The 27,988-nt window shown below is 40.5% G+C and overlaps 1 protein-coding gene across 1 annotated transcript; it reads right to left on the bottom strand.

The window, feature by feature from the left end:
* On the bottom strand, positions 1-27,909 carry LOC311272034 (potassium channel subfamily K member 10-like). The gene is made up of 7 exons (XM_084378113.1): positions 27,172-27,909; positions 18,908-19,293; positions 8,324-8,441; positions 6,453-6,613; positions 5,930-6,122; positions 5,009-5,151; positions 1-4,499 (listed from the first exon to the last, which is right to left on the bottom strand). Exons 1-7 carry the CDS (start codon positions 27,224-27,226, stop codon positions 3,822-3,824), a joined length of 1,734 nt encoding a protein of 577 aa, XP_084234239.1. The 5' UTR covers positions 27,227-27,909; the 3' UTR covers positions 1-3,821.
* Between the last annotated feature and the right edge of the window lie 79 nt (positions 27,910-27,988).

The raw sequence follows: 27,988 nt of genomic DNA, 5'->3' as shown, positions 1-27,988 counted from the left end.
TCCAAAAGGCAATAACTACATTTAATGCATTGGTTGCATGAGAGATACTGTGAGCAACGTTCAAGTACAGAGCATGTGCTGCCTGTACATCTTAACACAGGCAGTTAAAAAAAAACATGGTAAGCATCATCCTCTGAAGCATGTGGTAGTATACAATCAACACCATATACATTGTAACATAGCTTTGCAATATAGCATGCCTTTTTTGTTCCACGTCTTGGTTTCAAGCTTTGACATTTTTGTAGTTTTATAAACACATGTAGGCATTGCTTTTGTTGCATTCACACTAGCCTAGAGCTTTACTTAGTAATGTGAAGCATAGGATTGATAGTGTGCGTACACAGATAGTGAGCACATCGACATTAGGCTTAGGGGCGTATGTGAAAGCGAGCATCATAATATCATTGTAATACAATCAGTGACACAGTTCACATTTTTTATGCATGTGGTGTAATTTTCCTCGATGATACATGGTGAGTATGATAATGTATTGTACCCTCTGGGAAAAATATTGTACGCTCGAGTCACCACCATGGTTAAAAGCACTGGCCGATGCAAAAGTGCCTTGAGATGCATTAACACCAACGGCCACCGTACGCTGGCTGCAAAGACTCTCCAACTGCATAGAATTCCATTCAAAAAGTCCTTTTTCTGCAAGAATGCAATTTTTTTCACACAAAGTTTGGTTCTCAAGAGCTAATTTTTTCCTTTTTTTAACCTTTTCTCTGTGCGCCCCCATGCTGAGTTTGAGAATCCATCAAAGAGGTATTAAGGCTTCCAGAAATGTCTGTTTTGGAGCACATTTGCTTGACTGACCTCAGCCTTTCAAGCATCTGAGCTGTGGTGGTTGCAACTTGCTTGTCCCAACTAAGGTCCATCCAGGCACCCTGCGCTTTGTTCCATTTAGACTGGAAAACCTTGTGCAAACTCCAAAATGTCTCTTCAGGAACTTTCAGGTGATCCATATGTCTATATGTTTCCCCACAGACAGGATATGCTTGAGTCGTGAAGGCAAGTACACAATACAATATCACAGTAACCACAGTGCGCTTAATCTCAAATCACCATCCATCACTTCATTAATATTGTCCATGTACAGTATTGAATACTTCTCTCTTTTGCATTATGGCTTATCTTTCATTCTGTTGACATTCATTTTCTGAGTTGCAGTCGTAGTTCCCTCCTTCTCTCAAAGTGTGAATGCATCACTTTTTAGACAATGTGAGCAATGAACATTAACACAAGCCCTGAGATGGTGTTCAGAGGTCATGGTCTAGGTAGTATTTTTGGACATTGTACTGAGACAACAGCTTAGCTCAGGGACCATGCACAGACAACATGTGGGATGCTCTGAATTGTTTTCATTTACATTTAAATGCACATTTTCAGTTTCAGTAGGCAACATGAAAACAGCATGACAACAAACACGTTGTGTAAGTGTTACATTTAAATCAAGCTTCTCTCAAGTCTTTCTATAATTTTCCACAGCAGCTTTTTGGGTGATTCTTTTGATGCTCGTTATTTATTTTTTCTTTTGTACTGACTTCACCCATCACCAAGATGGAGGTCCATATGCACGTCAGACCTCATTTCAAATACTTCCAATTCCCCCCTGGGCATCCATGAAATGTTTTTTTTTCTTTTTTCTCATTTTTCTGTTATTTCCTATTCTAGTCGGCTTTCATGTAGCCGTCAATCTCACACCACTGTGAATCCAAACTTTCCTGCTAACAGCTTGTAAAGTTGTTAGCAGGAAAGTCTGGAGAGCGTTTAAAGCTGTCAGCAGGAGAGCTGTGACTAATAGCCTCCCTTTCTCACAGTCCAGATTTATTACTTTTGTCTAGTTGTAAAAATCTGAAAATAACATCTGGGACTGCGCCGACATCACTACAACAGTTTACTCTGACAAGGCAAGAAATAAGAAAACAAAACTTGTCTTTACAGATATCATCAAAGGCAGTCTGACATTAGAGTGGAGTATTTCTGTCACACCAGCATCAGCAGGTCAGTTAGCTTTGCTACTGAATTACCTGGAAGGGACCTTTGCCTCATCGTTGAGATAGGCTCCTAGTTGCTTCTGATGCCTTACAAAAAGTTGAACTAGCTCAAGTTTTGAAAAAACGATCCCACACTACTTCTCTCTGTATTTTCATCTCACTGTATAACCTCATTACCAAGTAGTGTGCAGGTCCAGAGAGGAAACCAGCGGCTACAAATTGGATGAACAGTAAAACACAACATACAGAACAGGTACAAAGTGTAACTTCCAAAAAGAATGGGCAGACCAGTACACACAGATTTTCAAAAGGGCTTTCACCAGGTCTGCATTTTGACTGACAACACCATAATATGGTTGGTTAACACTGTCAAAGTTTTGTCCCAATTTAGCAATTGGTTTAAAAATGCAAGTGACCGAGTGAGTGAAACCCAGGTAATCCAGAAGCCTGTTACATTAACTATAAACACCCATTCAGATGTGTAAAGGGCCAGATATACCCCAAAATGGAGGTGTAAAGGGACAACGGACATACACGCTAATCTTTCAATCCCACATTGGGCGTCTGCTAGGGATGCAAATTAGTGAGTAAGTAAGTTCTTTGACCGATAGTCGGCATGTGATAATATGTTTTAATGGACATTATTCCATTAGAGAAAAATGTTTTAACCACTGACTTGATCCATGTTTGATGCAAAAGCAGAGTAGGCTACATTGAGAGTTAAAAGAACAGATAATGTAAACAGAAAGTTACTTGAATGATAAAAACTAAATCACATTCATTTTGATTGCAGACCTCCTGTCTGTCTCTATTCAACAACTGGCCAAACTAAATCCAGCCCATGCTGAGGCTACTAAATGGCTAAAATGTAATAATATCAGTTTTGCATAGAATTTGCATTATATTTTTTAAATTACAAATTACTTGTACTTTGATTAAATACACTTTCTCATACCAGTATTTTGTAATTTATTTGGACATATTTGAAAAGCAAGTATCTATAATCTGTTACTGTAAGATACTTTTTGATACATTTGTGCCCATCTCTGATTGTCGTTTAATACGTTTTTAATTGGTTAAATTCTTAACGGTGATTAACCATTAATCATTAACACCCCTAGTGTCTGCAGAGGTGGACGTGTTCAGAAATGTTTGTTAGCATGTACGGTCGTGCGTAAATTTTGGCCAAGCAGATGGAAAAAGTATATTTTGTGTATAAAAACAGATGTCACACCGATGGGTTTATGCAAATTAGTGATGGAGTCATTCAAACAAAGTGCCCGCCTTGTGTATCAGAGATCCGTGCAGGATGTGCAAAGGATACAGAACTGATCCTTTGGCAAGCTCGTATGAGCCCCGTGCAGTAGCGTTCACTGTTGCTGGCTAACATACATATATGCTACCACGAAACAGGAGGTAACACTACATATCTAGTTCAGTTTGGAATTGGTAAAACTGATTTCCCCAACATCCCTCATGGAGATTGTGTACCTGGATCTCAGCAATTACTTTAGTTGAGTACAATGTTATCGTGTCTGAGAGAAATAATGGCCAAAGCTGCCAAACATAACTATGTTGTTAATCTGTTAGCTGACAACTTTTTAAAATATGAACACCATTTGGTATAGTACAATTGCAGAAACCCTACCTGGTCATGCATACAACACAATGTGTGTCAGTCAGATCCATAGGCACAGTGAATATGTGAAAATTACAGTATATACCACAAAGAGACAGGTGTTGTCCCTGCTTAAGCACACATAGGAATTAAAGAAAAGTAAGGCACTAATGGTGCTATTTAAAACCTCTTTTGTAGAACGCTGTCTATGGGTCCATCTTCATATCCAGCTCTTTTGTCTCGAGTATTTTCTCACTCTCATTCTCTTTAGTCTGCTTTGGAATAAACCCATTCTGTGGCTTGCAAACTTCAACAAACAGAGGGAAATCAGACAAGCTGGTGTTGCACTCCTTGTCTTCATTATCATCCTCTCCTCCCTCCTTCCGTTTAGCTTCATCTGCGGTGGGTGTGCTGTAGTCGAAGGTGGGCGTGCTACAGCCGTAGGCCTCGCTGTGAGGCCTTCGAGCCTCAGCTGGGATGTTTTTCTTCAGGTCCCGATTCCTGTTTCGCTTAGCCATCTTGGTGACGGAGCCCAGGCGGTTGAAAATGTTGTCCTCAGATGTGGTCTGGTGGTTGGAGCGCCGCTCACACTGCTCAGCCCCACGAAGCCGAAGGTTATTCAGCTTGGTGTCGATGCTCTCCTGTGAGGGGGTCTTATAGCTGTTGGTGTCCAGGCTGTTGAAGATGGCGCGGCGCTCTGGGGAAAGCATGTCGAGGGACACGGCCCGCTGGTCCAGGCCAAGCTGCCGTCTTTCCATGCTCCGGATGGTGGCAGCTCGCTGCAGCTTGTCGTGGACCTCAACACTCATACGTCGACGTGTTTCCCTGAACTCTGCTCGCACGTTTGCTTTCCACTCCGCTGCATGGGCCTTGATCTCTCCAACCTTGGCCAAAGACATAACAAATTGGCACATCAGTTATGCATACTTTATCCAAAAAATAATTCTGCAGCAGACTAAGGTCTTTTTCAAGATAAATAAAGGAGCACTATGTTATCCATCATACATTTCATCATGAGTGACAAAGCTTAATCTCTTCCCAGGTCTGTCAAGTATTATATCATCAAGTGATTGTGAGATGGTTATCACTGTATGAAAGAAACTATTTCCGCAACACAAAATGTGTTGTTTCTTCTAATCTTTGCTTTTATTTCCTGCAAATGATCAGATAATTATACACCGATCAGCCACAACATTAAAACCACTGACAGGTGAAGTGAGTAACATTGGAATCTTTGGTCCTGGCATTCAAAGGGGTGCTACTTGATACACACTAACTACTAGTTGTTGTTATTATTATTGCTTGTAACCCAAGGCTTGCCTTAACCTGGAATACAACATGACTATCAATATCTTCATCATGTCAGCATTAATCATTCTTTATGAGAGCATACCTCTTCTTTTGTCTTTTTCGACAGCACCCTCAGCCAGTCACCAATCATGTTCAGCACTGCAGCAAAGTAAGCCAGACCACCCAGGATCCAGAACCACACTAGAGGTCTGTACCACTTCCGGTAGTCAATCCTCCGGTCTCCCCCTGATTAGAAAACAAGACATCGAGACATGAATGAGTGACTGAATGAAAGAAGAGGGAGAGAGAGACATGAAGGTGTTGTATGCACAGGCACACACACACACACACACACACACCACCACATGCTTGTTTGTTGCTTGAGTTGCCTTCATGTTTAGTTGCTGTAGTTGAATGATAGATTTTTGTTGATTGAAGTACTATTGATGATCAATTTAACCAACATCAATAAACTCTATTATATTGCACAGAGCAGTTTTCTGTGATTATTCATGTGTTTTGTGATAACAGCTGGTTGTGATGGTCAGTGCTCGGATTCATTTCCTTTACTGATAATTATTATTAGCAATTATTAATTGCTAATAACCAAACCTGTCCTACCTTTGTACCCTAACACAAGTCATGTGTAGGCTGCGTGCCTTTATGGTGAATTCAGTCCAAATATGTGCATGCACGTATGCTTGATGGCATTAAAGTCTCACTCCAGCCAGGTACCCAAAGGCAACCCTGTTATAATGCACATTAATACCTGACATTTCAATTGAATACTAATCAGGCGTTTTATCAATAATCAGCTACCTATTCATTTAAAGCAAAGAAAAACACAGTATAACTATACTATATTATTACGCAACAAAATAGGTACTGTCATGTAATTCTACAAAAGTGAGATACAGTGACATCAGCTGGCTGACTGGTACCGCCATCGCTGAGAGCAAACATGACCTTAAAGGCCTTGATTTAAAAAAAAAAACACAACTGACTATGAATAACAAGCTCTCACCTGCCACATAGTCACCTATCCCCACTGTTGTCAGAGTGATGACGACAAAATATGTAGACTCCAGAGCCGTCCAGCCCTCAATGTGTTTGAAGATCACAGCCGGGATGGTGACAAACAAGATGCAGCCGGCCAGAATGAAGAGGAGCGTAGAGGCCACACGGATTTTAGTCTGACTGATCTGGTTGTGTTTTTTCTGGGAGAGAGAGTTACAACCAAACAAAATATAAGTGATGGAAGCCATAGAACCTGTCTTTTTCAGCAGGGTTCTGATTGCATTCAGGCTCCTTGGTGGCAACATACATTCAGTCACAAGTCTTTTATCATCGCATCAGCATAACCATGAGATATATATATATATATATACACACACACACACACACACACACACATACACACATTTATAATACTGTACATATAGCCTTCAGCAGCTTTCATGTCTCTTGTTTTAAACCATTTAAATGTGTCAATTTCATATTTTTCTACAAAGCTGAGTCATAGATAGGACATTGAAATTGTGACTCACCCTGAACATCTTCTCCACCTTGGCGATGCTTTTGACAAATATGGTGCCTAGCTGGTCCCCAACGCCTGCCAGGAGGAATCCAAACAGTGGGATGCCAAATATTGCATACAGAATACAGAAAATCTTTCCGCCCTCTGTGCTTGGGGCAATGTTACCATACCCTGGAGGACAACAAGGAGACAAAAAGAGCCTTTACAGGACTGCATTAAGCAAGCAATAGCAGCAGATTTAGTTGCATATCAGACATTGTTTTAAATTCTGGAAACATACTCTGAAATCAATCTGTTAATCTGTTATCGCCAATAACTCAGGGTCTGGATCACTAGTGCAAATTCAGGTTCTTGAGGTGTTAACCCTAGATCTGGACCATGATCTCCACTTTTATTTAAAGAGTCAACCTGGACTTGAAAATCAGGGCTACTGCAGCTTCATGATTTTTGGAGATAGACAAGTCTCAAAACTATTTGTAAAAGCATGAACCATGATCCACAAATGTTCCATGATTTACAGGAGTTTTGCTATCCACAAACACAAAATCCCTTACTGCTGATTTCTAAGTTGGCATTTAAATGAATGTGCTATGATTTGTAAAAATATGTCTTTTTGTAAATACATCATTTGTAATTTGTAAAAATACTTTTGCGTGTGCATTTTTCATGAAATGTCATTTGTACATTTCCAAATCTATGTGTGAAGTGTTGAAACACAGGCCGACTCATTTCATCATTTCACAGCATGAACACCTAGAGCCCTCCTCCCCTCGCCAAAGGCAGACCACGCTGTATAGTTTGCAACGGAGATGCCTGGACAACTCTACATGAGACAAACTTTGAACAGTGATAGCTAAATGGGTGACTGCAGTCTGCAGGCTGATAAACATAGTTTAGTTAACCTTTACAAATGTAAAGTTGGACACTACTTTGTGTTAGTTTTACTAAGGAATGTTACATTGAGGTCAGTATGCCCATCTGTTGTTGCTTGTCGGGCTTGAGTTTACCATGTTATGCTTTCAGCATATTTTTTTGTGAATGCAGTACCTTTGAGGTTATTCATGAGAATATTCTGGACAGTATTTGTCATTGTTTTCAATAATAATCAACATACATTTGCATAAAGCAAGCATATTTGTCCACTCCCATGTTGAAACTTGAAAAATATCACTTTAAGGTACATTTAGAACAGATAAGAAATGTGTGAATAATTTGCATCTTAATCTCTTTAGTTTCTCTTGATCTGTTTGTTCTTTCAAACATCTGCTGTGTTTTACTGTTTAATCGTACTCACTTTCAGCTTTTTAAGGAGTCATGTTCAGTTACTGCGGCTGAAAACACAATGTTTTCTGTAATGCTGCTTCATAATAAAAGCTTTTAAATGACTGAATAACAGGGGGCTTTTATTGTGAAGACGTTGTAGTAAATGAAACATATAAAAAAAATTAAAAAATAAATATATAAAGAGTTAATATAAATATGAAAAGACACTGCTGTGGGGCATCAGGGAAATGTCTAAAATGTGCCATGTACAATAATTTAATAAACAGCTTAATGACGGGACTTGGAACTGAATTATCACTTTGTCCACCTGTTGCAATAACTACAGTGATAATGTGGATCATACTTTGCTTTGACAAGTGATTTTCTCTAGAAACTGGGTTTGAGGGATTGCTGATGCGTACAGTCCGTTCTCATACCTTTCATAGAAAAATTTCAATGTTTGGAAAACATTCCATGGCAAAAGTTCCTAGTTGTAAGGTGGAGTGAAATAAAAATCACTTTGTACAGCTAGCACCCAGTGCAACATACAGTACATTCCCTGGACTAACATTAACCTTATCAGTGTGAGCCATTGAGTTACACCATAAATCACAGTACCTATGGTTGTGATGACAGTTCCGGCAAAGAAGAAGGCACTACCGAGGTCCCAGTGACTCGAGTTGTAGGAGGTGTCACCAACAGGATTCACTCCGGCATTCACAGCCTCCACAGAATGCTGGGAAGAGAAGTAGAGACAGGGGCACGTCAGAAAGCTTGATCTCCGTCTTGTTTCTGAGGATACTGTCTGACACTAGAAACATGTGGTCTGGGCTAAGCAACATCACAAACTTCAAAAGGAACAGCAGCAGTGCTGAGAAAATGTGGCCAACAACCCCTACCCACTAGGATAACATGCCCTTGTAAGGTACATCCAAGGCAGATGTATCTGGATCTTTCAAAGGGTTTAATCTAAGCATGGGAGGAGCGGGCATCTGAAGATCTGAGGCTGTTCTGTAAATAGTTTTCTTAATATAGCAACTTTTAATCAACACATATCAATTTAAAGTATAATTGAACAACTTCCAGTTTAAGCAGCACCCACCCGTTGTTGGATTGATATAGATTAAAATGATCAGGTAAATCCATGAAGAAAAGGTTTATGTGTCACCAGTGGGGATTTAACCCAATGACATTAACAACATACATTTACACTTTCATACTAAGCACATTAATAATTTACATTACAGCAACACTAAACAATAAAGACATTACACATTTGTAAGATCATATGTAGGGAAACATGAATATATCAGTCAAACTGTACATAGTCATAACAAGGTAAAAACAATAATGCAAACTTGTTCGGAGCTTAACTAGAGCCTGTCGCATAACCAAATAAAAGGATGCATGTTATTGGGCAAAATATGTCAAATCTGAGCTAAAAAGAAGTTATAAAGACAAAATACATAAAATATAAACAATGGCCATGCACATCACATTAAGAAGTATCTCGTCATTTAAACCCCTGAGAGACAGTAAGTCAAGATCACAACCTCCAGGTGGTAGACTGACTTTTTCAGTGCCACAAAACCATGGAAATGTTGTGTTTTTCATCATTTAAGTGTACAGCAACTGAATAATTACAATCATTTAAGTAACATATGTGGGTAGTTACTGATGAGAGGTAATGAATCAGGAATGACTTGATATTTAATGAATCGTTACTGAGTAATTCCTGAATAACTCCAGTAACTATATAGTAGAGAGAGAGAACAGACAGGAAGGTACTAAATTAATCGATCATTAGGTAATAATTAGTTCATAAATATCTGTGAATCAACATACTGACCACTTTCTTCATGAGTTGTTCCTGATTAACCATCAACCAGCCACTAAGTGGCATTAACTAGTGACAACTCCTTACTTCTTAATGACTGATTCACTGTTTTTGTGTACCTTCAAGTAGAGTGAAAAATAATACTGAGCAGTTATCCAATAGACTCATTAAGAATTAATTACTTAATCATTAGGTCCTCCTTTTGTGTACCTTCAAGTAAAGTGAGCCATCACACTGAGTAGCTACCCACTAGACTCATTAAACACTAATTGTTTAATCATTAGTTACTCTTTCCTGGGAGCCCACAATATGTCTTTAATAACCAACCAGAGACAGAAAGAGCTCAAAAATATTTTAATCATTTTTATCATTAAATTCACACACATTCATATTCACATCCAAGTTATATTCTGTAGCATTAGTGATGCTGACACCTTAAAAGTAAATGCCCGCTATTGCAGACCTCACTGCCCAGCGCACCAGGCAAAGCCCATGCCCCAGCCCCACCCCGGCTACCAGTCCAAGCCCATGCCTCAGCCTCAACCCCAGACAAGCCCTCAGTGGACCCATTCTTAGGAACCCGCCTGGCGTACAAACTGTAGCTCATAGTTTAAAGTTTACATGTTGACAGGTTCACTGGTTTTCAGCCTGGGAGATTCATGGCTCAGACCAGCCCACTGTAGCTTAGAACGTACTTTCACTCACAATCAACAAGCTTATAAGTTTTAATTATAAAGTTGTTGAGTTTGGCACATTTGGCCGCGTCAGCTTGTGCAGCTTTCCTTTTTTATTTTGGCCTTTTCAGTGCCCCCCTTGCTCTTGCTAATATCCATCTTGTACTTTTTTATGTCTCACTCACCTCTTACTTGCATCTTTCACCACCATGCACCCCTCACTTGAGTGTATAATTCGGGGCAGTGTGGTCGACCAGAGTCAAGGGTCAAACGTAATCAATGAGGTGACCAAGCGTAATCCCCTGGGCTCCTGCAAGTGCACCCTGCATGATCTATTTGTATCTACCAACCTTTGCCCAAGCTCAGTGTCTCCCCTAAAGCCTTGAGCTATCACAGACTTAGTTATTTTGTAGGTTTTGGCCTACAAAATATATAGACTTATGGCAAAAAACAAAAAATGGGGGAACAAGTTCCATATTATTTCAAAAGCATATTTCTTTTTCGTTGTTTAATAAACTGAATGATTTAAGAATCAGCTCATCGTAACAATGTTTTTTTTTTTTTTTTTTACATTTTCTGTCGTCCACTGGTAACCCTATCTTTAACATTTGAGCTATGAACTTGGGTAATCCCCTTTAGGCAAAGGCTGCAGACATGCAGACTCGCAATAAGTGGCATTAAAGGGCTCAAAATGTCTGCAGGGAGCCCTCATGCACTCAACGATTTTGACAGTAGGACAGCCCTAAACCTTTGCAGACTAACTGGGAACGTGATTCAAAGTCAGCAGGTCTGTGAGTGTGAACATTCGGTTTGGGCTCCTGTCACTGGCAACCGGCCCTTGCAACCCATCAACCAGCCTGTCCCATCAGGAATCCTCCTGGTGCTCCGGATTAGCCACTCCAGGCCTGCATGTAGATATGTTGTTACTTGTTGTGGATTGTGGTAGCACTTTAAAGCTAACATTAGGTAATGTTAGCTGTTTGCATGCTAATGCAAGCTAACATTAGCAAAGTAATGGTAAAAAGCTATTTCATCAGAGGTGCTCAGTCTAATAGCAGCGAGATAGCATTAAGCAGGATACATATTATGTGTCTCTGTTTGCAGACAACTAGTGGTTGAAGGGAGAGGGAGAGCATGAAGAGGCACAGATAGAGGAGCCGTCATGGCCAGGTGAGCTACTGGAGCAACAGCTGCAAGAGAGGAAGAGACACTAGAACCCCCATAAAGGACCAAAACAAAGAAACATAGGTTTGTATTCATAAAATTATTTTTACTTGGTCTGGATGATCTCGACAAGACAAATAACGTTATTTACAAAGCAGCTCTGTGTTTACATATAATAATGTTACTGTGGTAGTGGTGGTAGTAGTAGTAGTAGAAGTAGTAGTAGTAGTAGTAGTAGTAGTGTACATGAGTCAGTGCCTGGGAAATGCCTCCTGGGCACCTCCCTTTGAAGTGATACATTTACAATATTCCGCATGTGTAGGTCCCAGAGATGTCCAAACAGGCTTAAAGAGTTTTGCTGGTAGTGGATCCAGGAGACAGAAAGTTGATATCTGAAAAACACAAGACATATTTAATATCTAAACAGCATTTTCCTCATTCAAAAGCAGTGCAAATAAAGGGTATGTACTCTGTCAGGTGCAGACATCAGTTTTTTATTTAACCAGAATAAAGTTATTCTCCATGCAGCAACTTCTTGAACGTACCACGAGATGTTAGTGTGTTGACATGGCATCTCTCACTGACCAGTCCTAGACATGCCATGCATGACTGAGTGTTGATTGCAACCTTCAGAATAGAATAAAATCAAATCAAATCAGGAAATATGGACACATTGGTATATTGGTTATAAATGTTTGCAGAAATCTGTTGGCACTAAGTCGATTCACTGGCATAACTTTTGCTATAAATTAACACCTTGATGATTAAAGTACAGCGTTTCAATGATTTTCAAGAGTAAAGTATTTCTCGTTTGAATGAAAGACATTTAAGACTTCAAGGACCTGGAAACACTGTGGTATGGGCAGTAACATTTAATCAGTACCTGGTAGATCCTCACTGAGAGTGTCTTCTCTTGCCTCCAGGTAGAGTTGGTATGGTGGGGATTTCCCTTGAGCCACATGGAGCACCTTTGGTACAGTACAGTCAAAGTCATCATTGAATCACAGCCTTTTTTTTGCTGGATGGATGCGTTTCAACTCATCACACAACAAATGAAAAACGGCTTTATTTAGAATCACTGTTCATGCAGATTGATATCAAACTAAATTGTAGCTCATAAAAGGCATATGTTTAAAGTTGAAACAGCTCAGTTAGCTCACCTATATTTAACTAGGAAGATAACCCAACTCAAGCGTTGCCTAGCCACAGAAGATTAAAATTCATTGACTGTCAATGTTTTCTCCAACATATAATCTAGAGCAACAACCAATGCACCAAAAATGCATGAACGGTTAACATTAAATTAATGTTACCGCCACTGTCACCCTCTTTCTCTTTCTGATATTATTTGTAATCCAATTTAAATTTAAACTTACCTCTGCAAAGGAACTACAGATGCTGTGGAGCTGAGCACACACGGACGACCTGAGCTCTTTAGCATACCCTTTGATCTAATTTGAAACACTGATTTAAAGTTTTGAATTGGGCCAAATTAATCTAAAGTGTTTAACTACTGGAATAGGAATGAACTGATGACAGAAAAGCAAAAACAGATGCAAAAAGGACGGCCTAATTGACGACAAGAAATGTCTAGCTAGTGATGACTTAGCGGACAAGACACTGTTAACAGGCTTGACCAACTGACCGAGCAATTATAGAAGGATATCGAATTTCACACAAATGAAACTGATCAACTAGAGAATCAGAGCAGGTGGAATACTATAAATAGTGGACTTGAATTTTTATTGCGCTTTTCCAGTACACTGACCGCTCAAAGTAATGTACGTGTGGTGGGGCTAAAAGAGGACAGCGAGGGCCGTCACCCGGTCAAGTTCTTCAGTGAATGGACACTCAGCGTCCTGGGCCAGACAATCCCATCCCAGACCAACCGAGCAACCTAGTCCTGTTCTGATCCACCTGCTTCGATTCCAAGACAGAAAAAATCCTGCGTCTTGCCAAAGTCAAGGTCAAGGTCAAGGTCACGTTTATTTATAGAGCACCTTATAACAACCTAGGTTGACCAAGGTGCTTTACATAAAATAGATAACAATAAAATACAATAGTGCATATAAAAAAAAAGACACTTTCGGCAATGACACATGTATTCAGCAAACCAAACAATTTATCTCACGCAGGTCCAAAAGCCTGGGAGAAAAAATGGGTTTTTAGAGAGGACTTAAAAATCTCCAAAGTCTCTGACGACCAGATATGCTGTGGTAAACTGTTCCACAGCTTAGGGGCAACCACGGCGAATGCACGATCGCCTCTAGTTTTTAGCCTGCTTTTAGGCACATCCAGATTTATGTCATTTGCAGACCTCAGAGCTCTGATTGGTCTGTGAACATGTATGAGTTCCGTGAAAGTGAAAGGAAGCATCGCTGTTGATGGCAAGATTGTCAGCTTTTTTCCCCGGCATGAGCCCAGATCTAGGCAGATGCCACAAACAGCTCACTGACCAATTCTAGGTCAATCTAAACTTAAAATACAATACAATGAATATCAGGCAGAAAAAGCAATTGCTAGGTCACTGTAGACAGCTGTGGGAGTAAAAAGGTGAACTCTCAACGTTTCTTTAGACTGGTAAGTAACATCTAACACTGTCAGTTTACTGAAACATATCTTTAGTTAACTAATGACAACACAAACTGTAACACTTTGCGTGATGTGACTGTTTGAGATACTGTGGCGTTGCTAAAGCTGAGGTAAGTGAGCTGCAATGTAAACATGTACACAGACGCTACACATGAAGATCATAAGATAGCAGTCTTATTTTGACCAGCAGTATTCTTGCTCTGCTGTCACTTTTTAGTTGCCTTTATTTATGACAGATGACTGTAAATTGTGATTGTACGGACCAAGCAGTAGACTGACTGAAAAAATGTTCAGTTCATATTTTAACAACCTGGCTTTATGGTTATGAGACAGATTTGAGGTTGGGGGATTTTGCTATACACTTTTGAGGACATTACAATGTTTGTCTAACTACAATGTCAAACTGTACACGATATCAAAGAGTATCAATGCTGCAGTTCATAAATTATGAACTTCTTGCTCCAGGAAAGAACAAAGAGCAGCACTGGCTTCTACCCTCATGAAAAAATGACCATGCCTGGAGAGCTGGAAGATCCTGTTGTATCAAACATTGGACCGGGTCCACAGTCCTAACATGTTCAAATAAAAACAATGTGTCTGAACAAAACTGCCCTGCCACAACACTGTCTTTTTACCAACCTGCTCTTTATTCTTATCTGCAGCTGGCCCCCACTATTGCACTGATAATTGTGTAAATGTGTTAACTTTGTAATAAATGTCAGAACATGGAAGGCTGTTTGTGTTGACAATCACTGAAATTAAACTTTCCATCCTGCTGGAAAGGATTTTGTGCCAGCTTTACTCAAATGTTTGTTCCACCAATAGAATCAGCTGTTCTCTAAGAATTTAGTATCAGTGTTTACCTCCATATGTTTCATTTTGCACTTATTGTGTAAGAGAAGTAGGCTGACTGACATGGGGTGGTGCTTCTACAGTAGATGTTATGTTGGTATTGTTTGATTGACATGGTGTTGCAGCTGTGGATGTGATGCATATGGATGACTGTTGTGCAGTCAATATTGTGCGTTTTATGCTGAATATTCTTATTTTGTCGACTTTGTAATAGGCTATGCCCTGTTTATGTGCCATTATGCAATTTTTCACTGCTGTAATAATCAACTCTGACCTCATACCTTTAAAATCATATATGTTGAAGACCATTTACAAATTGTTTTGTTCATCTGAGCCCTTATCTCCACTTGTCCACTTTTCAGCACAAAGTGACGCCTTAGATGACTTTAAATCAAGTTTTAGGCAGCGTTGCAAACACTGTCCAAAGTCAGTTTTTCTTTTCATTGTGGAGTAAATGTAATGTGAGTAGTCCAAAGGGTTTAGATCATAGCCCAAGTGTCACTGTCGCTTTGTCTGGCAGCGACAATGACAGCAACACCTCTCAGGTGACTGCAAAAAGAAAATTCCTGAGACTTCTTCAATCCATTGCACCATTCATCCTGTTACATAACAGTGTCTGTTTCTCTGCAGGGTGTGCCTCTGCACAGCGGATGGACTTGGCTTAAGTGCAGGGAGAGGGCATGACAACAAGGCTGAAATCATGAGCAGGGGTCAAACTCAGTGCCAGTCTGCCCTGCGAGTGTCCATTCTGGCAGATGGAGTTACAGTTTAGTGAGCGTTGCTCAGGGTATGGCAGCTGTGTGGCCAGCTGAAGGGCACACACAAGGACACAACCAATGAACCTTATCCACAGAGAGCCAAACTCTGATCAACAGTTCCACTTTATGACAGACTCATAGATTTGCTGTAAACTTCAAGCCCTGGTCGACTTTTGAACAGTACATGCCACAATAGATAAGGATAAACAGCAATACTAGAATTACCACCTGATAGTTGTGTCTCCTCACACCAGTCAAGATGCTGTTCCTGAGCTATGGTGTTGAATAATGGCCGGAGGCTTTTTTGCAAAACATTATGATGTCATAGTTTTATCCAATTAAACGTGTGTACAGTTTTATTATAGTTTATCATATGAATTGTTGAGTAATGGCCAAAAATGTCGCCATGAGGTCAGAGTGGCGTCATATGGATGGACGGATACGCAACCCAAGAACATAATGCCTCTGACCATGGATATCTTCAGAGCAGATGCATAAAAAGATTTATTAGAAGATATCAGTTTTTTTGTATCCATGACTCTGTGGCCTTTATCGCAGCACAGCAGAGTATTTTGTCCAGGCTAGACTAATAGTACAATAGCCTGTTAGCAATGCATTATAATTAAAACAAATTAACTTTCATGACTAAAGGTGAAATATATAATGAGATAAAGAATGAGATTAGAAAGGAAAACGTGTGAAAGTTCTCCTTTAAATGTGATGCAACCCAATTTCAAAATGTGTTAGGGTTTAAGACTCCTGTTGTGTGAGCCCTGCATTAACTGCTGCACCAAGTCTGTCTCCCAGCAGGCTGCAGCATTCAGCTCATTCAGGGCTCAGCTGCAGTAGTTGTGCTCTGCATTATCCCGTCCATTATCATACAGGATTTCACTGCCGAGGTCAATAAACAACTTTGTGTTATATGCTGGTTTACATGTGGCTGTGAGCATTTGGCCATGAAAAGTCCTGGTGTTAGCAACAAGTCAAATTAAGATGTGTTCATGAGACTCGGCTTTAAGGCACTCCAAGTCATTTTTTTTTGAGATATGATTAGATTAGAATTTGAGATTTTACGTTATTTTGCTTCCATAAAATGTCTGCTTTTGGACTAGTGAAAAGAAATACACATTTGAATGTTTTGTTGTAATTTCTTTTCTAGACACTTGTGCACATTTGTGCATTTTTATTTAGATACACTAATTTGTGTATTTAAACATAAAATACTTGAAACCTTGTTTTTAATGTAGGTAATCAACTTGATCATTGGTAATATCTTTTGGTGATGTTTTTTACCCAATTTTTCTAATATTCTGAGCCAGAAATCTCTATTTGCTACTTCAGTAGCATCCTAAATTCCCTCTAAAATCCTGAGACTCTAATATATCAACAAAATGAAAATGTTTAACCTGGTTTTATCACATGCTCAACGGATACTTCATTAGATAATGCCCCATTTGCATATTAAAACAAACAATTTCCTAAAATTAGCAATACAAAGAAATGTCTCAATGTAGGTTATCATCTATTTAAGTTGTATGGTTTTTACAGTTTGTAAAAATCGTGTTTACAAACAAAAGGTGTATGTGGAAGCAACATACACCTTTTGTGCGAGCATGCATCCCTCTCACACATGATGGTCAGTGATTAAGCCTTCAATTGTAAAATCCGTTTTAAAATCCATCTGAGCTGCGGTCTGTGAGCGAGGACAGAATTCTCTTCTTTGTTGTTTTCCAAGTCACTGTTGTTCTCCAGCAGTGACAGCACTCCTTATTTGCACAAGTGACAAATATCCACGAGCATTGGAGCTCTATTGTCCTGTCACATCTGAATAAAGCCAGGAAAAAACTAAAGGCTGTACTGTAACAGATAGAAGAAGCCAGCAATGTTAATAATTGCAGGTCTGGAAAGGGACCATAAACATAAAACCTCAGATCTACAGTCAGTGAGCAAAGATTAGCTTCATAATTTTACACAATTGATTGTTATGCCAGGGCCGACAGATTCAAGCTTTACCTGGTGTATTAACTAGATTGTGAATTGTCCCTGTTAAATAAACTGAAATAAATTAATGAACTGTTCCTTCTCCACAGTAAGAAATCCCTGATGGATTATGGGAGGACTCGGTTGGGGTTTTAATTCAACATATGTTTCGACTGACTGTGAGCGATAACATCATTAATATCACCATAGGGCGCGTGGCAACCACTTTGACCTGAAGGAGAACAAACAAGACACACCCAGGTTATCATTCAGAGAGAACACCACCGCCCACAGGACACCAGGGGCAGCGTGCACACTACACCTGACACCTCACTCAAGGATTTTTCAATAACCTTCAGCCTTTTCTGCAAAATGTAAGCATTTATATTGTTGCTTTGTAATCAGCTGCTCCAGTGCATAGACTAGGTAAGACAAACCCAACTGTATCATTACTTACCAGCCAGCCTTGGCCCTCACTTGCATTCAGAGCCTGCATAAGAAACTGTTTGATAAGCTCAGCTCAGCATTCGAGACTATTGGCCCCATGAATACCTCCCTCCCTCTGGTTGTCCAGCAGCTGACGAGGTCCATGAAAATCTCTGTCAGCGTAACTGACATGTTATTATTTCCTAACTGTATGTGCAGTGGCTGTCTGGTGCTAATGGTTTTTGCAGACATGTATTTTGAAATGAGTACAAGCCAGACTGAAAGGGAACTTCTGCTACTTTACAATTTGACTCGATCGTTTGATCTATAGTTACTGGCAGAATTCCCCTCAGTACTTTGATGTGAATTGTTTTACTTTTTGGAAGTCTTCCATCACTATGAAACAGCATTTTAATCAAGTTCAGGATCAGACGTGACCGCCATAAATTTGTCAGACATTTACAAGCCAACTTTGCCAGTTAGTTCAATCAGTTATTAATGTCACTTGATGTTATAACTAATTTCACTGTAAGAATTACTTTATGGCGAGCAATCTGTTTTAATTCAGTGCCTATAAATCTCCACATAGTGACAAATGCTCTTTCCAACAGTGTCATCCCAGAATAACATCATAACTTCAATCAGTTGTTCTACTCCATCCACACATAAACATCTCAGGGGGAGAACCACATACCATCAAGGAGCTTCAAGGATGTATGGGAGCCATCCAGACATCTATACTTTGTACGTGCTAGACAGTTCAGTGTGGTTTTGGGTGGCTGGCTAAATGTGGAGTATGTGTGGAGCTTGAATGGCGTCAGATCAATATGAAGCTCAGGTTTCAGCAGACCTGAGTCCCCACTGGGGACTCCATCCAGGGCTGAGGAAAGGTCTAGTATCGACCAGCAGCTGCGCTTACCTTGATGATAGCCTCCAGCTCGTCCGCAGATACACACGGGTGTTTCAGCAGGAAGGCTGCCTTCTCTGCTGTTATGGTGATCTTCTGGTTGTTTTCAAAGGGCTGCTCCAGTGCCTGGAACACCAAGCCCCCTGCCACAAGGTAGGCGACCACCACCACAAATACTGCCAACACTGTCTTCAACTTCATCATGGTGAAGGGGGCTGAGCCATCCACCACCGCCTCCATGCTGGCCACCATGCTCGGAGGGCGGGAGGAGACGGATAGCCGCGGCAGAGTGCAGCCCATCGGGTTCTGCATGGCGGCCACGCTGGCCTGCACCAGGCTTGACTGAAGCATGCCTGGCTGCACCTTCTTGGGGGGCACCAAGTTGGTCTGGACGGCCACTGAAACAAAGAACAAATGAACAGCGTCATCTTTTGTATTAGCTCTTGAAAGACAATTTCTTAAATTTAAAAATGTCTGTGAATACCTTAAGGCAAAAAGAGTTGGAGGGAGAACACAAGGTGAGCACCAAGGTGGTCAAAATATCATTAAAATATCCATATATGAAATAAAAAAAGGAGACAAATCCAGTTTCATGTATTTTGACCATACTGTTGTACTGTAACTATGGTGGTGCAGGCTTACGAGTAAAAATTGAACAATAAAGAAAATATAATATAAAAAATGATATATAAATAAACATAAACACGTAGTTTATCTTTTGAATCTGCATCAGGGTGAATGTAAGCAGCAGCAACGGGATGGTGATGATGATGTGGTCGGCATCTTCATATCAAGTTCAATATCTGGGAAACTCTGTCCATCAACTCTGACTGTGTGCACCAAGCATCGATGTAATAAACACGGAGTCCACCTCTCCTCGCCCAGCTGTAGTCCTGCACTCTGTCGGCTCAGAACACAATTTCTGCCTGTCGGGTGCAACAGCTTGACCCAACATGCTGTGGTGGAGACAGGTCGGTCCCATTTTTTCCATTTCCTTTTACTTTGGATAATAATAACATAATTTGGAGGAGCTACCAGCTGCTGCATCTTCATGTGCCACCGTTGTCAACACTACAGACACTAACATCAGTGGTGTAAAAAACATTCTGATCCTTTACCTAAGCACTTATACTACATTGCAAAAATCAATACTATGTATTATCAGTAAATTGTCGTTCAAGTTTTAAAAGCAGAAACTAATCATTCTACAGAAAAATGTTTTTTGAATTAATATTACCATTCCTATTCTCCTCTGTCTCCTTCACTCCTCGTTCTATCCAACCTTCCTGGCTTAGGAAGCCATTTGTGGTGATGTTGAGGATTCACCTGACACTTGCTAGCATTTTTAGTTTAGTTTATCTATTTGACATGGACATAACAGTACCAGTGATGATGCAACATTCAACCATGCAAAAGCCCCAGAAGTACTGCACTTAGTGTTCCTAGCAAAATGCGAATTTACCACAGCTGTCTACGGGAGACTTAAAAAGTCAAAGCTGTAAAGAAGAAAAGAGAAGAAAAACACAAAAAATAATAAACAATTTTGAATCCAATACAGATAACAAAAATAAAAAGCTGTGTGAGTAGAGATGTGTGTGTTTTTTGTATTAGGTGTGAGAACAGTTTTTCTTTCTGTTCTGGCAGAGTTTTCCTCAACAGTTTTCTTTTAAACTAGCGTAAGCAAATGGTTAGTAGAAGAAGAGTGATAAGAAGCAGCCCCCTCTGTTGGCTAAACAAGCATAAAGCGTTTGAGACATTAAGGGGTAGGCTCACCACATAAAATATTGTTTCACTTTGTGGTCTGTTTTTAAAGCATAGTTACAAACAGGGACTATCCCTGGGAAACAGGGAGCGGAAACTAATAATAAATAATAATTATTATTTTTTTTTTTTTTTTATCAAGTCTTAGTCTTTAACTGGTGGAAATGGGCTGGAAAAGGATCATATTAGGGCAATAAATAAGTTATGTATGCATGAAACAGAAATCAGTCTCTTCTGGTTCATTGTGCTGCTCAAGTTTGTTTTTTTATTATATTGAAATGCAACAAACCTGTTTAAAATGATTCGTATATCAAAGAAGTGATCAATGTTGATACTGTGTGCTAATAGATAAAGGAGTGATAATAACACAGTACATGCTTTGAATTCCTTAGATATAGTTATACAGTGGTCTAAACAGAACAGATGGCACACAGCAAATGATAGACGCTCATTACAGCCAGAAGAGACTTGAGACTTGACTTGGACTTGTGAGCATCTCTGCTTGTAGATTAATTGTGAATGAAATCATGGGACACAGACCAAGAAAGTTCATTCAGTAGCTTGGAAATAATATTTGGATATAAAATCTTAACTCAAGTTCTACATACTAACCTTTTCCAGAACCCTCAACTGCATCTCACAATCTCTGTCAGCGAATGGAGTTTGCAGATGTAGTTGATGAAGTTTTAGGTGAAATCAATCAAAGAGTAACGTGAGATGAAGTTGAAAGCTCTCTAGAAAGTGTTCCTTGCGTCTATAAATACTATGATTGGCTTTACCTGACTTCACCTCATGGACGTACCTCATTAAAAACTGTTCAGTGTTTGTTAATATTCAAACTTGAATATATATATTGCTCATTATACAATAGTCTGGATGAATACTTGATTCTGATTGACCAGAGGGTGTGTATTAACTTGATAATCAGACACCTTTGGATGGTTCCAGACAAACTGCCCATTGACTGTCCTACATTAATGCACTATATCCTGTATCTAACATGAGCAGCAGCGTCATCAGCTGGCTGCAGACACCTTTACATTTGAAATACATTTAATCAAAAAATGTGAATATCTTATTTACAACACGGTGTAGTCTCTAAGTGCATCATCTTCTGAACACCACAGGGTGGCGCCTGTAACACACAAGCTGCAGCACGTAGCCTTCACTAAGAGCTGTGGTAAATTATAAATCGGCTGAACTGTCCATAACAAGTAATGGGCATCTAATAAACAGGTGAGTAACCCTGTTTGATTTAAACAAGGCTGGTAAACTGACTTTATGTGTGTTTACTCCCCACTACGGCCGCTACCTCTCCATGAGCAGCTTGGTGACAAAACCCTCGTTGCAAAAAGCAAGCAAGGTTTTTTTGCATCCAAGTTTGGAGCTTGTGGAGGGGCAGTCCGCCATGCGTACATCTGGCCTGTCCCCTCGGCCTAGCCCTAGAGACACAGCTGCAAGCTAGCTTGGCTAGCTGAAGAGGATGTTTTGCTGGAGGAAGTACACCTGGCAATCCGCTGTATCGCAAACCAGCCACCACAAAAACACAGCCACAACCAGAGATTTGGTTGTTTATTTGATTTATCCATGCTAACATCTCTGTCAGAAACTCTTTAAGGTGCATTTTGTAAGATCTGGACATAATTTAAATTTAAAACATTCAAAAAAATGAATGTCCAAGATGCCTATGTACTGTATTGCAGAGATATCCACTGCTAGGCAGCCAGGGACAGGCCTTCCCTTTTGCAATAAGTCCTCATGACCTGGTGGGCGATAGTGAGTCACTGTAGCCTCTAGTGTGCCACAGGAGATGATGAAGAAGCTGGCTCTGGAGGGAACTACCGCACAGAAGTTTACAGCCTGAGTTATTTACTCAGTCAACACAAAGATGCAGCAGCTCAAGAAAAATGACTTTTATCATCATCTCCATCATCAGCTTCTGAAAAGAAACCATGTCCACAGCCGAGAAAAGAACTGATGTAAAAAGAAGCTAAACATGAGTACATTTTGTAGAGGCTTTCTAACACTGGAGACAGCTGTGGATGAATTAAAAGATGAAGTCACAACGTTTCTTTAGACTGGTAAGTAACATCTAACACTGTCTGTTTACTGAGACATATCTTTAGGTAACTAATGACAACACAAACTGTAACAGTGTGATGTCGCTGTGTTCCAGATACAGTGGCATTGCCAAAGCTGAGCTAAGTGAGCTGTAATGTAAACGTACATACAAATGCTACACGAGGATCATAGGATAGCAGTCTTATTTTGATTGGCTCTTGTCTTGCTCTGCTGTCACTTATTAGTTGCCTTTATTTGTAACAGATGACTGTAAATTGTGATTGTATGGACCCTGTAGTTGACAGACTGAAAAAATGTTTAGTTCATCATATTGTAACAACTTGGCTTTACGGTTATGAGATGAGGCAAGATTTTAGGTTATGTAACTTCTCTAGACATTTTTGAGGACATTACAAGGTTTATAATGTGTCTAACTGTACCAATGACACTGTTAGATATTGTGTGCAGTTAGTAAATCATTAACTTGTTGCTCCAGGAAAGAACAAGGAGCATCTCTGGCTTCTACCCGCATAAAGAAACGACCAGGCCTGCAGAGCTCGAAGATCCTGCTGTTTCATTGGACTGAGTGACAGTGAGTAAGTCTAATGTGGCTGAAGATCTCAGTTAGTTGTACTTTGTAAACCGTGTGCCCTGTGAAAATCATGTGACTGTCTGATGAACATGTTTTTCTCTGCAGTCCATGTTTTCGCTATATGACAGTATAAAATCATTAGTTTTGTACGCAACTGTTCCTTACTTTCCTCCTGATAGAGGGCAGATGGTGCTGTGATGTATGTATTATGAGTACTGACATCATCAGCGTGAAATAATAAATAAATCCTGTCTGTAAAATTAAAATCAAAGATCTTACTAATCATATCTTACATGTACAGAGGGCTTTACAAAAAACATTCAAAACACTACAGAGATCACACTGTATATATCTAAGCCTGGTTACATCACTGTTCACGCTGTATATATCTGAGCCTGATCACACCACTGTTCACACTGTGTATATCTGAGCCTGATCACATCATTGTTCACACTGTATATATCTGAGCCTGGTCACATCATTGTTCACGCTGTGTATATCTGAGCCTGATCACACCACTGTTCACACTGTATATATCTGAGCCTGGTCACATCATTGTTCACACTGTGTATATCTGAGCCTGATCACACCACTGTTCACACTGTATATATCTGAGCCTGGTCACATCATTGTTCACGCTGTATATATCTGAGCCCGGTCACATCACTGTTCACGCTGTATATATCTGAGCCTGGTCACATCATTGTTCACACTGTATATATCTGAGCCTGATCACATCATTGTTCACACTGTATATATCTGAGCCTGGTCACATCATTGTTCACGCTGTATATATCTGAGCCTGGTCACATCACTGTTCACGCTGTATATATCTGAGCCTGATCACATCACCGTTCACGCTGTATATATCTGAGCCTGGTCACATCACCGTTCACGCTGTGTATATCTGAGCCTGGTCACATCACTGTTCACGCTGTATATATCTGAGCCTGATCACATCACCGTTCACACTGTATATATCTGAGCCTGGTCACATCACTGTTCACGGTGTATATATCTGAGCCTGGTCACATCACTGTTCACGGTGTATATATCTGAGCCTGGTCACATCACTGTTCACGCTATCTGAGCCTGATCACATCACTGTTCACGCTGTATATATCTGAGCCTGGTCACATCACTGTTCACGCTGTATATATCTGAGCCTGATCACATCACTGTTCACGGTGTATATATCTGAGCCTGGTCACATCACTGTTCACGCTATCTGAGCCTGATCACATCACTGTTCACACTGTATATATCTGAGCCTGGTCACATCACTGTTCACACTGTATATATCTGAGCCTGATCACATCACTGTTCACACTGTATATATCTGAGCCTGATCACATCACTGTTCACACTGTATATATCTGAGCCTGGTCACATCACTGTTCACACTGTATATATCTGAGCCTGATCACATCACTGTTCACACTGTATATATCTGAGCTAAACTATATACTCGCTATATACTAAACACAGTCCTAACATGTTCTAATAAAAACAATGTGTCACCCCCAGTGATGAATTACCACCCTGCCCTTTATTCTCACTTGCAGCTGGTCTCATCAACAAGCCCCCCCAGTGGACGTCTGTCTCTTTATATTACATCAGCTGACATATTTAACCATCATCCCATGACATATATTCTCTATACTGTGAACTTAAACACATCCCATGATGAAGAGGTTTGCAGTAAACTGTGTAGCTTTGAGTCTAAAACATAGATACTTGCTATAGTATTTGTTATAGTATTTCCTCATATCTTTATTGTATTGTTTTAGTAAGTGTCCACTATTGCTCCGATATTTGTGTAAATTTTGTTAACTTTGTAATAAATGTCAGAACATGAAAGGCTGTTTGTGTTGGCAATAACTGAAATGAAACAGTCCAGCCTGCTGGAAAGGATTTTGTGCCGGCATTATTCAAATGTAGATACAGTGGTTGTTTAGTAGGCCTGCTTACACAGACCTGTGTTTGTTCCACTAAAAGAATGAGTCGGTCTCAGAATTTAGTATCAACGTATCCCTCCAAAAGTTTTATTTACATATTGTGTAACAAAAGAATGCAACAAAAAACTTGGGGAATGGTGAATATGGGTAAATAAATAGTACTAATTATTTCCGTCCTTACAATTTTAACAACTTGCAACAATGAACTTGCATAGGACCAAGTGAAATATATCAAATAAATAACAAAAAGGGTTTGAACTAAACATTGAGACTAAGTTAAATACTGCCCCCCTACTCATTTGAAGCAGGTGGCTAGAAATTACAAATCCTTAAACACTGCTGTGATTAGTTGTTTTCAAGGAAACAACCAATCTAACATCAGCCTGTTGACGATGTTCATGGATTCTAAAAATATTCAGCTCTCAGATCGTTTTATGATCGTGTGTTCTGATTAATACATGTCTTATGTGATTTTGAAAACAGTACCCTTATGTTGTAATTGCATGGGTAAATTCATTAATTTTATATTAGAACAACAACAAAAAAAATCACCCCCTTTGAAATTTTCAACAGCCCCCTCAGTCACATCATCCTGGCACCAGGCCTGGTACACAATGCTATTTACTTTGAATTTTGCTTGCATAACATTAGCTGTCTGGCTTACGGGTTCAATGAGCTGTTCCTGTTGCTAAGTCATATGTAAGGTTCATCCTAACTACTGGAGTAGTGAACAATATTTCCATTACATAAGAACCTGATGTGATTGTAAAGATTGTCTCAGCTGTCAAACTCTCAGGTGTTGCCAGAGAAACAGAGTTACTGCTTGTGAAAAACTTTACATCTTGATCGCAAAACACATGCGAATTTAGGCAAATGATTTTTTCCTGTGCTAAGTGACCATGGTATAAGCAGGATAATGGACGGCTCATGATAATGGACACCTCATCCATCATTACCCTTCACATATCTCCCCTCCTGCCATGCTGCCATCTCTTAGAGCACAACACAGGCTGTTGATTGTGGTGAAGACTCCAGAGTGAGCTGAGTGCTCCCAGTGTGACTGACAGCCTGAAGACCAGGGTGTTTTTTATAACGTTTCATCATCTATTCACTAAATAATATTATGTAACAGCAGGATGGGAAATCGTGACCGCTGTGCTACATCTCCCTGACACTGAGCAGGCTTATTAACAACAACAAGTGACTGCTTTGATTTATGTAACCAATCAGCTGCAGTGTGCAGCTCTGCTCACATGCAGGTGATGATGATGAACGGCACCCATCAGTCATCGCAGAGCTGATGGTGAAATGAAAGACGGCTGTCATGTCTCCTCTCTCTGTAATGTGCCAGGCCTTATACATATCAATTACATGTCGGGCTGTAACAGCAGCATGATGCTGAGTAAGGACGTGACACACATGCACAATTTGGGGGCATCAATGAGGTAACGCCTCAGTCAGACCCTGTGCATCACATCACATCTTTTGTTCACTGATCACTTGAAAACATGGTTTGACAGATGAGCAGGGTGTCTGTCAGGTGTCACCACAGGGTGCTGAGCAGCGGGGACGGCACGGAGAGGACGCGGCTGCAGCAAACTTCAGCATGCAGCAGCAGCAGCAGCAGCAGCAGCCCTCTGCTGCTCTGTTTTTCTCTGGAAACTCAGCATTCATCTTTTATTGACGAGCCTGTTGGAGCTGCCTGACTGAAACAATCGCAGGAGCCTGTCCTCACAGCAGGTGAAGGCTGGACTGCACAGACTGCAGCATTTCATTTGAAAACAGGCAGCGGTGAGATGAGCAGTGGGAGAATGCAGATGGAACAGAAATGTTTTGCCCAAAAACACACACAACAGAGCCCTTCAGGAAATAATATGAAATATTGGGCTAATTGATAATCTAACCTGGTGGGGGGTTCGGGCTCCCTGGTTTTCTTGGATTCTCAGTCGGAAATTTCATCTTGATTCTCCTGGCTCTCCTGTTTGGTCCAACAAAAGTCTAATCTGTCAGGGTCCTTGCGGTTAATTCCGCGGACTTTAACCGAGAGAGTATGGAGAAGGGCAGGGAGTAGAAACACATCATCCGCAGCGTGTGGTTGTGTTGTTGAGGGGATGGTTGGACGCAGCTCCTCTTCTCTCCTCATCCACGGTCCTCAGGACACACACCCGCCGCTCGCCGCATCATCGTCTGCCTTCTGTGGTAGTTGGAGACACGTCGGCTCTGAGAGGGAGACGGGAGCTCCACCGAACAGTCGAACATTTACATCGTGACGGATTTTCTTTCTCATTAAATTTACGTCGGGATGCGGCGAGTCTGCGCTGCCGGCGGTCGGGATCCACCTCTCTCCGACGCAAAGGTGCTTCTGATGCGCTGTGGATGGGGCTGTGTGCCGCGGCGCACCGGAGAGCCAGGCGGCTGCGTACAGGGGAGGAAATGGACCGATCACAGCAGGGACGCTTCAGTGGTCATATGGACACCTGCCTGTTGTTTTGAGACAGACTGAAACACGTTTCAACCTGTCCTTCAAGAAGAAAGGGTTCACTGGTAGCTGGAGGTCCCTAATACATTACAACAACCATTATTCTAATCACAGATAATGAACTGAGTCAATGTGATGAGTATTTTTTTACACTGATGATAAAAGAAGCATTTTAGAGGAACACCGCATCATGAATGACAGTCACCACAGTGTCTCTCTCTCTGGGCTGTGCGCTGTCACAC

This window comes from Pagrus pagrus (genome assembly GCF_965226575.1).
Source record: "Pagrus pagrus genome assembly, chromosome: 16".
NCBI lineage: Eukaryota > Metazoa > Chordata > Actinopteri > Spariformes > Sparidae > Pagrus > Pagrus pagrus.
This window is presented reverse-complemented; position numbering and strand designations above follow the sequence as displayed.

Coding starts and splice junctions, on each gene's coding strand:
- LOC311272034 (XM_084378113.1), bottom strand. CDS start 27,226: ATGAAATTTCCGACTGAGAATCCAAGAAAACCAGGGAGCCCGAACCCC. Junction 19,294..27,171: donor GAGCCCGAACCCCCCACCAG/GTTAGATTATCA, acceptor TCTTTGTTTCAG/TGGCCGTCCAGACCAACTTG. Junction 6,614..8,323: donor AACTGTCATCACAACCATAG/GTACTGTGATTT, acceptor GTTGTCCTCCAG/GGTATGGTAACATTGCCCCA.